Source organism: Pteropus medius, unplaced genomic scaffold (assembly GCF_902729225.1).
Source record: "Pteropus medius unplaced genomic scaffold, Ma_sr-lr_union100, whole genome shotgun sequence".
NCBI classification, from domain to species: domain Eukaryota; kingdom Metazoa; phylum Chordata; class Mammalia; order Chiroptera; family Pteropodidae; genus Pteropus; species Pteropus medius.
In genome coordinates, this window is record NW_024344378.1 from 22,269,584 (window position 1) to 22,283,527 (window position 13,944).

The 13,944-nt window shown below is 51.8% G+C and overlaps 1 protein-coding gene across 4 annotated transcripts in view; it reads left to right on the forward strand.

The window, feature by feature from the left end:
• Positions 1-1,466: 1,466 nt before the first annotated feature.
• Positions 1,467-13,944, forward strand: part of CRTAC1 (cartilage acidic protein 1) — a 149,574-nt gene continuing 137,096 nt past the window's right edge. For all 4 annotated transcript variants that reach the window (XR_005654710.1, XM_039871576.1, XM_039871574.1 and 1 more), the window contains exon 1: positions 1,467-1,843. Coding sequence is in view for 3 of the 4 variants with exons in the window: in XM_039871576.1 (XP_039727510.1) it covers positions 1,820-1,843 (24 nt within the window). In the remaining variant the exon portion in view is untranslated. The remainder of the gene's footprint in view (positions 1,844-13,944) is intronic.

Here is a 13,944-nt window from a genome sequence, read left to right on the forward strand (position 1 = left end):
ACTTAAGGGTGTGTGTGTGTGTGTGTGTGTGTGTGTGTGTGTGTGTGTGTGTGTATTTTTCTAGAAAAAAGATTCAATAGTTTTTGCCAGATCCTCGAAAGGGTCCATAACCCTCCGAGGGTTAAGAACCTGAGCTAGATGTGGAGTTTCAAAAAGCAAGAAGGATTGCCTATGCTTAGCTACTTTTTTCCAGAGGACAATCTAGAAACCTGAAAATAGGGCCTAAAGTAAGCCCTGTGAATGCTGCTCAAAATCTGGGGATAAATGGGTCTGGGGACAGGGACTGGCTGGCGGGGCCCTCCATAAAAGAATACTTTGGAGTCATTTTAAGAGTGAATCGCCCTGGTGCCAGGGTGATGGTCGCAAAAGCATCAATAGATAAGAAGAGTCCTTGCTCCCTATTTCTCTGATGGCGTATTCCCAGGTCTTTCTCTTCCAAAGCCCCGGGCCTTAGCTTTCAGAAACGCAAAGACCTTACTTATGGAAGCTCAAAATACATTCAGTAAAGCTTTACTAAATGCCTACTATGCACCAGGCTCTATTCTAGGCGCAAAACAAGGGACTTGAGAGTGTTATCGACCTAAGCTCGTTTCCTGCCCGCCATACGGGTATTTTGGGCACTGCTGACCAAGCGCGCTCTTCCTAAGATTAGCCCTCGCTTCTTCGGTCCTGAGAGGCTGAGGCCTATCGCCCACCACAGCGGGATTGGGGTCAAGGAGGGGGAAGCAGTACCTGTGAGCAACGCGGTGAGGGAGGCTGGAAGGACGCACGGGACCAGAGCGGGTGGGCGGGTTTCAGCCCCGGCACGGCTGGGGCGGGGGCAGGCGGGGTCGGGTAGGGGATCTACTCGCGGGCAGGCGGGCGGGGGGCTGCGGGAGTGGGGGGAGATGCTGCCCGGGGCCGCACCACCGCTGCGCCTGATCTCCAAGCTGTGCTCGCCTGCTCCCCGCCCCCTGGGGCCGTCACGAAGCTCTGCTCTCCTCTCCATACTGAGCAGTCCCCGGGAGGCGCTCGGACACGTTCCCAGGCCGGATAAAGATCATCTCGGCGCTGGCTCCGCAGCGCGAAATCTCGCCATCTGCGCGGCTGGCGCGGCCGCTCTGGCCGGGCCGGGAGACGCCAGATCGCTCCCTGGGGGAAACAGGAATGCAGCGCCGCCGCTCCCGCCGCCCCCCTCGGCCCTGCGCGCAGGGGTGGCCGCGGGGTCCCCGGGCTCGCTGTCCTCTCCTCCCCTCCCCTTTGCTTTCGTTCCCGGCGCTTCCTCCCGAGGGGCACCTGCTTCCCGTCGGCCCAGGGCCCCCAGCCCCCTGCCCCCGGCCAGGCGCCCTCGCTCGCCTCTCCAGGCCCCGCCGCCTCCTGAAGGTTACGCGCCGCGGCGGCGGGGCGCAGGGGACGCCCGCCCTCACCGCCGCCTGCGCCGCCGCCCACCCCAGCGCCCGCCGCGCCGCGCCGCGCCGGGCCGGCCGGGCTGCCGGCTGCTGCCACCGCAATCCCGGCTCCTAAATCAGAGCGGGGAGGCGCGCCCTCCCCCCACCCGGCTCCCCGAGCTCCCCGGGCCGCGATTGGCCGCGCGGGCGCCCTCCACCCCCGGGCCCCCGAGCTCCAGCCGCCGTGCCATTGGCTGCGGGGCTCCGCCAGCCTTTACATAAGCCTGGGCGCGCTCGAGTGGAGTTGTATAAAGCGGGCGAGCGGCGTCGGGGCGGGAGGCTCGAGGCCAGCCCGGGACTAGGGCTGGGAGCTGGAAGGCGGCGGCGGCAGACGCGGCAGCGAGCGCCCGCGCTCCGACGCCCCCAGGCGGTGGGGCCGAGAGAGCCGGAGGATGGCTCTGAGCGCTGACCCCGGCGTGAGTACCAGCCCATTGCCCCCACCCCCTCAGGCGGAGAAACTTTCTCCCTCCCTAGGCTCCCTTCCTGACCTGCCCGCAGGGTGGCTGGGTTGCCGCCCGGGAACCAGGGAAGACAGAGACCTCCAAGGCGGCCGCGGCTTTGCTTCCAACTTGCCAAGAGGCTCAGGACTGGACTGGCGCGCGGAGCTCCCCCACGGGCTGGGGGCGAGGCGGGAGCGGGGCCGGAGGTGGCGGAGAGGCGGGAGCAGAGATGCGAGACAACAGTCCTCACAGCTGGCAGGGAAGGTGTTGGGGGCGCGTTGGAGGTCAGCTGTTTGGGGAGGGGGCACCAGGGCTGAGAGCGGGGCGGAGCAGGTGAGAAGGGATGTGCGGAGAGTAATGGGGAGTCATCCAGCCAGGCAGGCTCAGCTCCGGGCCGAGGAAGCTACTGGCCTCGGCCGGGTGCCTACGTTTCCAGGATGGGGAAGAGCCCTGGGTGGCGGGCGCTCCTTTCCCCGGGAAGCTGAGCTCCCCGGCACAGCGCTGGGTGGCAGATTGCTCCTGGAGCCAGCCCAGCGCGCGGCTTAGCAGCCAGCTGTCTTTGCTGGACCGAGGTGTGGTCTCGTCGCTTTCAGCCTGTCTCAGGCAAGCCAGCTTCAGGCATTCCAAAGGAACCGGAGGTCCTCATCTGCCCCGTGGGGGCACTTGGAGGCTTTAATGGGGCAGCAGGCCAGGCTTGGGGGCATGCCCAGCAATGCAGCACACTTCTTCACAGTACAGTAGTTGGGAGCCCGGCTTAGTCCCGGTTCTGCAGAAACCAACTCAAGAACCCAAAGTCATCCCAGCCTGGATGGGAGCCTCCCAGAGTAGCTGGGAAATGCTTCTGGGTCTGGGAGGTGGGCACACCCCTTCCTCTGGGAATGACTAATGAATATTGCTGCTGGTGGTGATAGGGTGTGCACCTAGGGTGGCTTCTGTATGTTCCAGGAGGTACTTCAGCTCTCCAAGCGGGACACATTCTTGAGTCACACTTGAGATGTCTTCTGGGATGAGTGCAGGACTTGCCAAGTGAAGCCATGTGGAAAAGAAAGGAGGAGGGTTCCAGGGAAAGGGGGCATCTCTGTAATGCTGTCTTGAATCAGGAGAGAACTCACATGAGAAGAGAAAAGCTATTGATCGGAGCTTATTTTACCCTGATGACTTGGGGCTGGAGACACCCAAGATGGAATTGGAGAGAATTCAGAGAGTCACACTGTACCCCACTCTCAGCCATGAGGAAGGAGCGATGGAAGGTGGAAAAGTGGGAACGTAACAGTTGTTCCAATATGGCCCTCGAGGAAGCATTTCCCCTCCCTCTGACTTAATTAAGAACATCCTTCTAAAAGCAGGCTCTAACATCAGTTTAAGAGATAATAAAGAGAGTTGAGGGTGCTGGCACAGTGGACCACAATTAGAATAGTCCTGTTTTCAGTTGGTACTAATGGTCTCTGGAAAAGGTCAAAGGTAGGCTGCATCCTTCACCTGTACACCATCCCTAAACTTAGGTGGGTGTTCTGAACTCCTAGAGTAGCTGCTTCAGCCTGGAGATCTTTTATGACGGCCATCAATCTATATATACCCCAAGAACCAGCTCCATCCTCTGCCTGCAGTCAACATCTTTCTGGTGCATTTCCCAAGACCTCTCCACTGGGGATTTGTACAGAAAAATACCTGCTTGCTGTTCTTTCTTCTCTTTTCTCCATCTGGGTTGTGCCTAGTATACTGCACCCTGATGTTTATTACTTGGCATCTTGATGTCTGGTTAAGAGGTCCTATGCACAGGAATCCCTGTGAATGTGTGGACCAATGACCTATGTAATTCCAAGGGGTGAAACATAGACTCTTATAGAGAGGGGGCCACAGACCAGGCAGGCTGTCCTTTTAAAGAGCTTGTGACAGTCTTCTCAGTCGGCCTTGCTGCCTGCTGATGCGAATGAAGCAGTCCTGCACGCTCCTTGGTGTCCAGTAGGGGGCGCCAAAAGCACCCAGCTCAGGACCACTGCCTTTCTTCTTGCCCTTCATTGGCTATAGTAACTTAATGCTTTAAGCAAGCTCAGGCCACAACCCCCAAACGTCACCTTCGTGATTGAAACCCTTCTACCACATGTTTCCTGGACTTCAAGTGGTCCTGTGATCTCAGATACAATAGGACAGATGCAAGTGCAACATTCCAAGGAAACAGGGCTGGTCTTCAGCCCCACCCACCCTCTGAGATCATTCCTTTGTGCTTGGTGCTGGTATATTCTTTGAACTCATTAAGGGCTCAAAGAGCCAAAGAACATTAGAACTAGAAGAGAGAAACATTGAAGAGCATCTAATACAACCTCATTTCATCCCTAAAACTCACATGCACATTTAATTTACACACAACAAAACTGAAACCCAATACAAGCAAGTATCTTGCCCAAGGTCACATAGCTATTTGGGAGAGATAGGACCGGGTCCTAGGATTCCTAGTTCTCTACTCAGAGCTCTTTCCACTCCATGACCTGCTTCCTCTTTACCATGGAGATGGACATGTGTTCCCTGCGCAGCAGGTACTCATAATTGCTGACTGATCAGAAATAGGGAAATTTTTAAATTTAGTAAATTTCCTTTGAAACTGTTATTCAGATTGAGGAGGTGAGGAGCAGATAAAGTTCTTATAATGTACATATACAGGTAATAAAAATCCTAATTATTCTTTCCCTTTATTCCATTATCTTGTCTCATTGCAAGCGATCTTTTAGGCAAAAGCAGTGCGTCTCCAGGTTTCTGTCCATGTATTTAGGAATCAGAAGCGCGCAGTCGCTCACAGTAGTCTTGAAACCCAGTCCTGGAGCTCTTTCTTTCTCCCGCTAAGGCGTGCTAGAGTGGGAGCTCTCTGTTCTGCAGTCACACCACTGCCTATGAAGCCTTCAGTACTCAGATCCTGGGCAAAGTAGTTTCCAACCAGTATTTGCCCATTTTCCCATTCTTGCTGCTACCAGCTCAAGGTCAGAGTGCTAGGATGTTCTGTTTTTGCAAAATACTCGTGTTAGAGTTTCTTGGGTGACCTGGAAGATGCTACCATTTCCATTGCCCTTATTCTGTTCTGTGAGTCTGGCTGTCGACATCTGAGCTGGGCCCTGAGAAGGAGGTTTGCTGAGTGACCTGTGGGCTGCCAACTCTGTATCCTCTCCCACTTTGCTCCTTTGCACGCTGTATGAAGTTCCCCCTTGGACCCTGGCTACCACCAGGAGGAGCCAGTGTTGCCAAGCCAGAATTCTGAGAGGTGGGTCATCTTCTGTCCCTAAGGCTCACCTAGGGGATGCTTGTCACCAGGGAAGATGCTTCCATTTCCTCATCTCTTTTAGGTTCACAGATAAGTTGAGTGTTTGCCTTCACAGGGAGGAAGGAGGTACTAGGATAACGTGGATCACCAGAGAGCAACAGTTCCTCCTTTAAAGTTGAGGTTCTGAGAGGCTGTGCTTGAAATCCGCGCCAGCTCCCAGCTCTAGCTAAAGAACTGTGCCAGCGTTCCCAAGGCTTGGTCTGGTTCTGAAGCAGGCCAGAAGAATATAATTACTTAAAATGTAGCTATAGCGCAAGATCTCTGGATTTCTGTTTGAATGGAGGAGAGGCTATAGAGTTTGAGAATGTTATTAGACTCTGAGAAAACAAGAAGTTGCCCCTTTCAGGAGCCCCACAAGATGTTTGACCCTTACCCCCCTCTCACTGGGAAGACAGCCCCGTGTAGTGGAAAGGACACAGGCTTAGAATCTGCCTCCCCTGCTTACTGGCTTAGACACTTTGGACAAACCGCTTAACCTCTGCATGCCTCCGTTTCCTCCTGTGCAAAATACTGAAGCTGGCAACCCTGCGATAAGGATAGAATAGTGAAGACCAAGGTAGAGAGTCTTTAGCATGCCTCTGCCCTTGGTAAAATATACAGAGGTATTTGGTTGTGAGGTGATATTATTGCTGGATCACTGGGAAACACACTGGGTCTTCCTTTTCCCATTAAATGAGACCGAGTATCCAGGTTTGCACGTCAGCCTCTGCTCACAGCAACATCTGGGCTGATGGGCAAAGCCTTCTTGGCAGAGTTCTCTCTTTGCCTTCCTCAATTCTTCATTTTGGGGTTCTGCCATGCTTGGGGAAAAGAAATTTTACAGGTCCCAGGATAATTCTGAATGTGATGGAAGGCTCTGAGCTATTGATTCCTAAGGAAGGATCTTTGTGCTGGGAGAAGCCTTCCTCGGAGCCTAGTGATTTAAGAGTGCTGACAAATCCCTGCTCACCGAGCCTCCTGCAGGCTGCAGATACAGGCTTCCAGGCCAGCGGGGCTCTGTGAGGGATTTCTGGGGAGCCTGGCTGGTTGCTTAGGGGACATAAACCCATGAACTCTCCTCAAGAGAAAGCATGAAATCAATTGGTTCATTATCACACCAAACACACCCTGGACTACTTAGGGTGTGTTATTAAGAAATGAGAGGCAGCAAAGGGCTGAGAGGTTGTGTTTAAAAGGTATGCAGAAAGGTATGAAGGGGGTGGGGAAGAGGAGAGGACAGGAAGACCTTTTACCACTGAATCACTCGTGATCTTGACCTTACGGAAGTTCTTAGGCAGTGACTAGAGGGGTTACTTTGCATCTCAGACATCTGGCAATTTCTGGACACATGTTTGGGCTAGGGAGTGCTACTGACATGTGATGAGTTGAGGCCAGGGATGAGGCTAAACGTCCTTCAGGGCACGGGACCCCCGCCAACAAAGAATTGTCTGGCCTAAGATGCTAATAGTGCAGGAAACCCTGGACTGATAGGGCATTGCAGCATAGAATCGGAGCATGTGAGAGATGGGAAGAATGTGAGAAGTAGTCTCATCCGACTTTCCTACTTCACAGCCGTGGACCCTGAGATCCAAAGAGGTGAAGACACCAGCCAAGGTCACACAGCAAGCACATGGCAAAGCTGGTCTGGGACTCGTTATCTGCCATCTTCTGAGATTGACTTACCCAAATTCCCCCTAAAGTTGTGTAAAGATCAAATGTGAGCTGTGAAAACACTCAGAAAATTATAAAGAAACTATTATTAATATTGTTATTATTAAGAATTTGGGAGTTTGGAAAGTTCTATTTCTGGCTATGCCACTGACTCAATGTAGAATATTGGGTGTATCATTCTCCTGCCCCCATGCCTCTCTGTGAGTGTGTATGTAGTGGGGGTGGTCTTAGCAAAAGATAAGCATATCATAGTCATTATCTTTAGTGAAAAGTCCAAAGATTTGCCCTTCAAAAACCCTAGGAACTTAAAAAAAGAAAAAGAATATAAAAATTTTCCTTGAAAGAAATCATGTCGACTTCATAAGAAGCAAAGCATTTACTTCTTGGAAAAATTCCAGTATCCTAGCCCTGTAAGTTGGTTCCAGCCCAGGAAATCTGATCAACATCCGGAGGAGAAACTGATAGCTCCACAAATGACAAGCAACTAGATTTGTCCCCACTCCCTCCGCGAAGAGGAGATGGCGACTTCTCTTCCACCCTCTCTTGCTCAGCCCTCTCGGCACAAGGTAGTCCTGCAAGGAACTAAAAGAAGAGGTGGGATGGTGTGTTATTAATAAATAAAACCTTATTTACTTAATAGGCATATTCTTAAAGATCTCTTCCAAGGAACATTATGACATATTACTTTAATTAGCCACGGGAGAATCTTGAGTGCAGGAGTGTAAAATGACCCTTGCTGTTGTTTCCACTTACTCTTTGTTTGCACCCAACAAGTACAGTGACAAGGGCATGGGGATCACTGCTGAGCTCAGGGTATCCTATCGACCAGAGGCAGGACTACAGGGACTCCTCTCCCTAGTAGCAGCCTCCCCCTACCTGGAGTGCAGCCCCAAGTGGAGGTGCCTCATTGGCACCCCTGCCCGGCCCTCCTTTGATGTCTGTCTTTAAGGACCCATCATGACATGTAAATCCTGACACAGCTCTCAGGAGCAGGCACAGAATCTGCGCAGAGGAGCACCTCTAGGATAGGTGGGAGCAGCCTCAGCTGGGGTTTTTCATATGAGGCCCATCCCTGGCCTGACCCTCTGTGTGCTCAGGAGTGGGAGGATTGCTCCATAGATCTCATCCTTGTTCCTTCATGAATGTTCTGCATGTCCCGGGCAGGTCCTTGGCCTCAGGAAGTCAATAATCAGAGGAGTGGAGCATAAAGGACCTCTCCGTCACCGGCAGTCTCGGCATCTAAGTGATGTCATGTCCCTTTTCACCTTGATCTCTAAGAACAGACCCTTTTCTTGGGAATTGTAATCATGCACTTCACATCTAAGAAGCTATGTATATCCAAAGAGGCTTTTGTGGGTGAGATAAGAATCCCCAGAAGGAGAAGTGCTGCCTCGCACGCAGTATGGGGAGAAGCACTGTGTCTTTGTTCTCAGCTATAAACCTAGTGCCTTGCATGGTGCTGGGCATGCAGAAGGGCACAGTGGGTGCTCAGTGGGTGCACAATGAATAAGTTAGTGTAGGTGCCCACTTTGGGGCGCAGTGGTTCTTGGTATTAAAGTGGATCTGCAAACTGGACTGGGTCAGTGAGGCCAGCTTTCTTCTGGCTCTTTCTTCCCAGAGCTGGCACTTGGCAGCAGGACTCAGTAAACCTCCAAAGGCCCCACTGATCAAGCAGGGTTTGAAGAGTCTGCGCAGGGCCCACCCCATGAGCTGGTGGCCAGCTCTGAGCCTCCAGCTGGTTTCTCTTCCTCTTCACCATGCTCTGGACGCTCACTCTCCTCCCCTCCCCCTTCCCATCAGTCTGCTGCAAGGAGGCTCAGCCCGGGTTTGCTTGGCTCTAAGCAGATAGATGATCATTTGGCTTTCCACTGAAGACAGACTAGGGAGTGGATTGCTGCTTCACAGAAAGATTCCCAGGAGGACACTTTTAAATAGCAAGGTCCACTAATGCATTTTAAATGATTTAGGGAAGGAAAAAAAAAAACCTGACCCATAGACTCATAGGCCTGGAAAAGAACTTTGGAGGTCATCCGGTGCCATGCCCCACCCCCGCTCCCTAATGTCCAAATCCCCTCTGTGATATTCTCACGTACTTTTCAGAAACACAGGCAGCCTAGCTGTCCTGCACATTGCTGCCTCAAATCTAAAATGCCCTTTCTAAAATGCAAGTCTGCTCATGTCTTGGTCCAACTTCAAAAACCTCCCTCAGGTGTGGCTTCAAGTTCCTTACCTTGACAAAGCAGGCTCTATAGGCCCCAACCGCTACCTTCACGCAAGACCATCTTCACCTCCTGCACTCTCCCTTCCGTCTCCCTCCACTTCACACCCCAGACACTGCATCCCCACAGTGACAACTGTGTTCACAGCTCGCACCAGTGCACTGTGTCACATCCATGCCTTCGATCTGTGGGTCTGCATCACCTGGAATGCAGCTCCCATTGCAATCCCCATTCCCCTTCTCCAGAGTGCCTTTCCTGCTTGCCCTTCCCACCCACCTTGCTAGTTCATGCCTCCCTCCGATGGGCTAAGTCTGGACTTTGCACCTGCCGCTACTCTGAACTTCTCACCCTATACTGTGAATCACTCCTGGTAGACTGTGAGCTCTTAGACTTCAGACCTTATTCATCATTTCCAACCTGGCCCATAGGCATCTACCAAAATGCTTGAAGAACGAACATGTATATTATAGTAAATGAAGGGTTCTGTGTTTAGAAAGCAGGATTGAAGAAGTCAAAGAACTCCCCTAGGTCCCTAGACAAATTAGAAACAGTAGTAAGCAAATTCCTTGAAGTCTTACAGGCCCATGCATTTCATTCAACATTTGGCAGCTACTCATGGAGGGGGAGCACCTGGTGGGCCTGGACTCCACCTCCTGAGGTGTGTTCATTCATTTAACAAATATTAGCAGTAGTAATGGTATGATTGCTGCTACTGCTACCTACCATATATGGACTTTCTGTTTGTCAGGCACTATGCTCAGCACTTAACACTGTCTCATTTCATTTCCCCTTTTATAGACCAGGAAGTCTGAGCAGTTAATAATACTTATTAAGGACTTGCTACGCCTTGTGCATAAGGCTAGGAGACTCCATTTGTCCTCTCACTTTCAGAAACACCATTTCATTAGCCTGCTGGTCTCTGTGGCACCTCCTAGCCTGGGTCCCTTGAGTTTTCATTCGCCTTTTCTGGAGCAAGACCAAATCTCCTCTCTGAGTGCTGCTGCAGGCAGCGTCTGGAGCTCTCTCCAGGTGGAGGGAAAGAGGAGGAAGCCATACATTTTCTTGGTGCTGGGGAAAATGCATAGGACATGGTAGACCCTGGGGGTTGGGAGGTGTGGAAGGTCTAGCATTTGTCTTCCAGGCTGGCAATGCAGAGGACCAGGGCAGGGGCAGGGTGGAGAAATGGCAATGACAAGTGCCAATGACTGAAGCATTAGAATGTACACTCCACGGGGGCAGGACTTTATTTCGCTCTCAGCTATTTTCCTGGTGCTCAGAACAGCGCCTGGCATAGAGTAGGTGCACAGAAATATTGAATGAGTGAATGACTGAATGACAGCCTTCAACTTTGTCTCCTACTTGGGCCACAGCATCTGCTTCCAACTCTGCCCTCCCACGGCCTCCTCCGCAGCCTGCTGCTATAGTGTTCTTTCTAACACACCACTCCTGCCAGGTCATTCCCTCACCCTTCTGGCTCCTGTCTCTCACAAGACCTCCACAACCTTTCCTAGCCTCCCAGCCACACTCCTTCCACCCGTTGTCCTGCAGCCTTCCATGCTCCGACTATGCAGAGCCTCATTGTACTACATACACCTGCTCTGCCCCCGCACACATGCTGGCCCCTCTGGCCGTCTCACCACTGCCTTGCTCTCTGGCCTTCCCTAGCTGCCCCAGGCAGAGATGCTTGCTCCTTCCACTGTCTCCTCATGTAATGTAGTTTAAGACAAGTTTGGTGTAGTGCGGGAAGCTGTTTAGTGTACTGTCCAAGAACACCAATTCTGGAGCCAGTTGGCTTAGACACAAATTCTGGCTCCACCGCATACTAGCTATGTGATCTCGGGCAAGTTACTTAACCTCTCTGTGCCTTAGTCCTCTCATCTATAAAATGGGGACAATAGTAGTACCTACCTCACAAGGTTACTATGAGGATTAAATGAGATCACCAACATGAAGGGTTAGAGAAGTGCCTGCCACATAGTTGGTGGTAGGTAAGTGTTCTTATTACTACCCATTCCTCATCAGTACTTGTTACATGAATTTGCAGTAAGAATCTCTGTTTGCCTTCTGCACAGGGTCTAGTAAATTAAGCTGAAGAGTGACATGATCAGCTCTGAGATTCAGGAAGGGAGCTCTGATAGTTGTGTGGAAGTGGGGTGGGATGAGAGGAAGAAGGGGGAGCAGTTGGCAAGCATCGCTGTTGTTCAGGTGAAGGGCAGAGGGGCAAATCTCTGGCAGTGGGGACGGAAAGACCGGGCAACTTGGAGAGAGATTGCAGAATCGACTTGGCGATCCAGTTCAGTGGTTGTGAAGAATGAGGTAGAAGCAAGAACCAAATATGATGCTAGGTTTCCAACCTGAGTGGCAGTGTTGGGGTTTGCAGGGTCCCAGGGAATTGTGCATTCTACTTCCCTGCTCAGATTCAGGACCAAAGGATGAAGAAAAAGGGGGTGGGAGAAGGGAGGAGAGAGTTGGGTTCAGGCAGATGGAGATTAAAATGCAGCTGTCATTATAGATACAGCTGTTTGGAAGGCCAGGCTCCAGGAGTGGGGTCCATGGGACCTGCTACTGCTCCTGCCCCTCCCACTACAGCCCTCCCTGTGGGCGTGGGTGGGGCTGAGCCTGCCTGGCCAAGCTCAGCACATGGCAGGCAGTGGCCTCCACAGGGGGTAGGTCCAGAAAGGGCTCTCCATGACCAGTTCTTCCACACTGAACAATCCGATGAGGCCCTGCTCTGACCCTCAGGAGGAGGGAGCGAGGGAAGGAAGGAGGCCAGAGTATTGCACTAATCCAGAGTTTCTCAATCTCAGCATCACTTTGGTTTGGATAATTTTTTGTTGCGGAGGCTGTCCTGTGCATTGTAGCATGTTGGGCAGCATCCCTGGCCTCTACCCACTAGATGCCAGTAGCACCCCTACTTCCCTGGTTGTGATAAACAAAAATGTCTCCAGACATTGACAGATATTGGGAGGGAGGGGCAGTGAGGGAATCAACCCCTGGTTGAGAACCACTGCTCTAGTCTAAAGGGCAGAGAGGGAATCAACCCCTGGTTGAGAACCACTGCTCTAGTCTAAAGGGAAGTCCTCTGGATGGAGAGCCGAAGAGTGGGAAATGAATGCTTCCTCCGAACTCTTGACCCATAGAGTGGGACCTTTAAATAGGCAGAGCTAGAAGGGCAGTTGGGGTGACAGCTGGGTCCTCCAGACCTTTGAGGAGTCTGCTCTCTGCTCTTCCTTATCCCTTCCTCCTCCTGCCTCTCCTGTCCAGCTAATGTCTTAACATCCTTTAACATTTAGCTATACCCTACCTCTCTGGAAGCATACCCTAGCATCTCCCCCAGCCAATTTAGATCTGTCTGTGCTCCCTCCTCCACAGTACCCCTCACCCTGTACTGCAAATGTTGACTAGCTTTCTCTCTGTGACCCCAGTGTCACTAAGCACAATCCCTGGCTCATCAAGTTTTCACAGGAAGTGTCGTTGTTAGTAAACGAGCCAGGGAAGCTTCTCTGAACCCTTCCCCAGTGGTGCCTTAGTTCTGCAGGGTGCTCCTGCAGCTGCCTCTCTCGCTCGAGCCTCTGTCCTCCTACAGCATCTAGAAGGGCTCAGTGCTCCCTGCCCATTCCCAGTATCTGAAGCATTCAGGGCTCTCGCTTTTGTGAGAGCTTTAAGAGGTGTCCTTGGCTCTTTCGATAATTGCTAAATAACTGCTTGCCCTGAAAATTGCTCTGGAAGCCTGTCCCCACAGCTGCTTGACCCCACATCAGAGATCCAGGTTGCCTGGTTACCATTTTTCAGACCCAATTCAGGAAAGTCCCGAGGCCACAGAAAACTGAGTTTGGCTTCATGTGACCCACAGCCAGTGTCTAAAGACTATCTAACCTTAGCACCACCTGTGAAAGGAAAAGAAGTGAGCAGAGAGGGCTGCCCTGCCTGGCTGCCTGGGGGGCCTTCGCTAGCTCACTCAACCCTTGAAACCTTGGTGTGTTATATGATTCCCATGTTACAGATGAGGACAATAAAGATCAGAATGATTGAGGAACGTTCCTCAGGTCACCAGCTCGTTTATCACCCTAAACTAGCCAATGATCTTGGAGTTGAGATCTACATCCAGGTCCCAGACTCCAGGCTTTGGGTTTTGGATTTTGTTTTTTGTTTCTTCTCTCTTCATCCTGCTGAGGATTGTTCAAGAAGTTTGCTAATAGGGCATTTTTAAGAAATGATTATTGCAAAGCAGCTCTTCGCACGGCCTGAAATACAAGTCCTATCATCTCTCGCCATTACGGAGGCCCCTTTTTCCCCTGGCCCCACACTCCTCCTGCAGGAGCATCTCAAGTGCTTTACTGAGGCCCTGCCGCTCCGGCTCTGCACCCCTCTGCATGAGCCCTGCCTTTGACGTGCAGCCTCGCCGTTTCTAGACCGCTCTGCCCGCTGGATGTCCTCCCGCTGCACTTACACTTCCTGCTTATTCCTTAGTGCCACTCCTGCCTCGAAGGCCACTCACAGCGCTCTAATGCAGGTAACTTGATACACAAGCATTCGAGAAAACAAGAGTTCAGTTCAACCCACTTTTTAATTCTATTTTTAACTTTTCTCCATGTTCTCCTAAAAGATGCAGGTGTTCACAGGGATGTGACAGGAGGTTCCCCAAACCAGCTATGTAAAACGTGAGGTTATTCGGGGTGCCCACTGCTTCAGACAGTATCATCCAGCTCTGCCTTCTTCCCCAAACTCCATATTCCACCTCTTCCCTTGACGCTCCCTAGCTAAATAGATTTTCTTTATATACTTCAACGAGCTGGTGATGGATTTTGGTAGCAAAAACATTTTTCACTTCAAATCAGATTGCAACTTCCACTCTCATCTGGGGACCACGAGTCTGGGGCAGTGGTTCTCAACTCAGG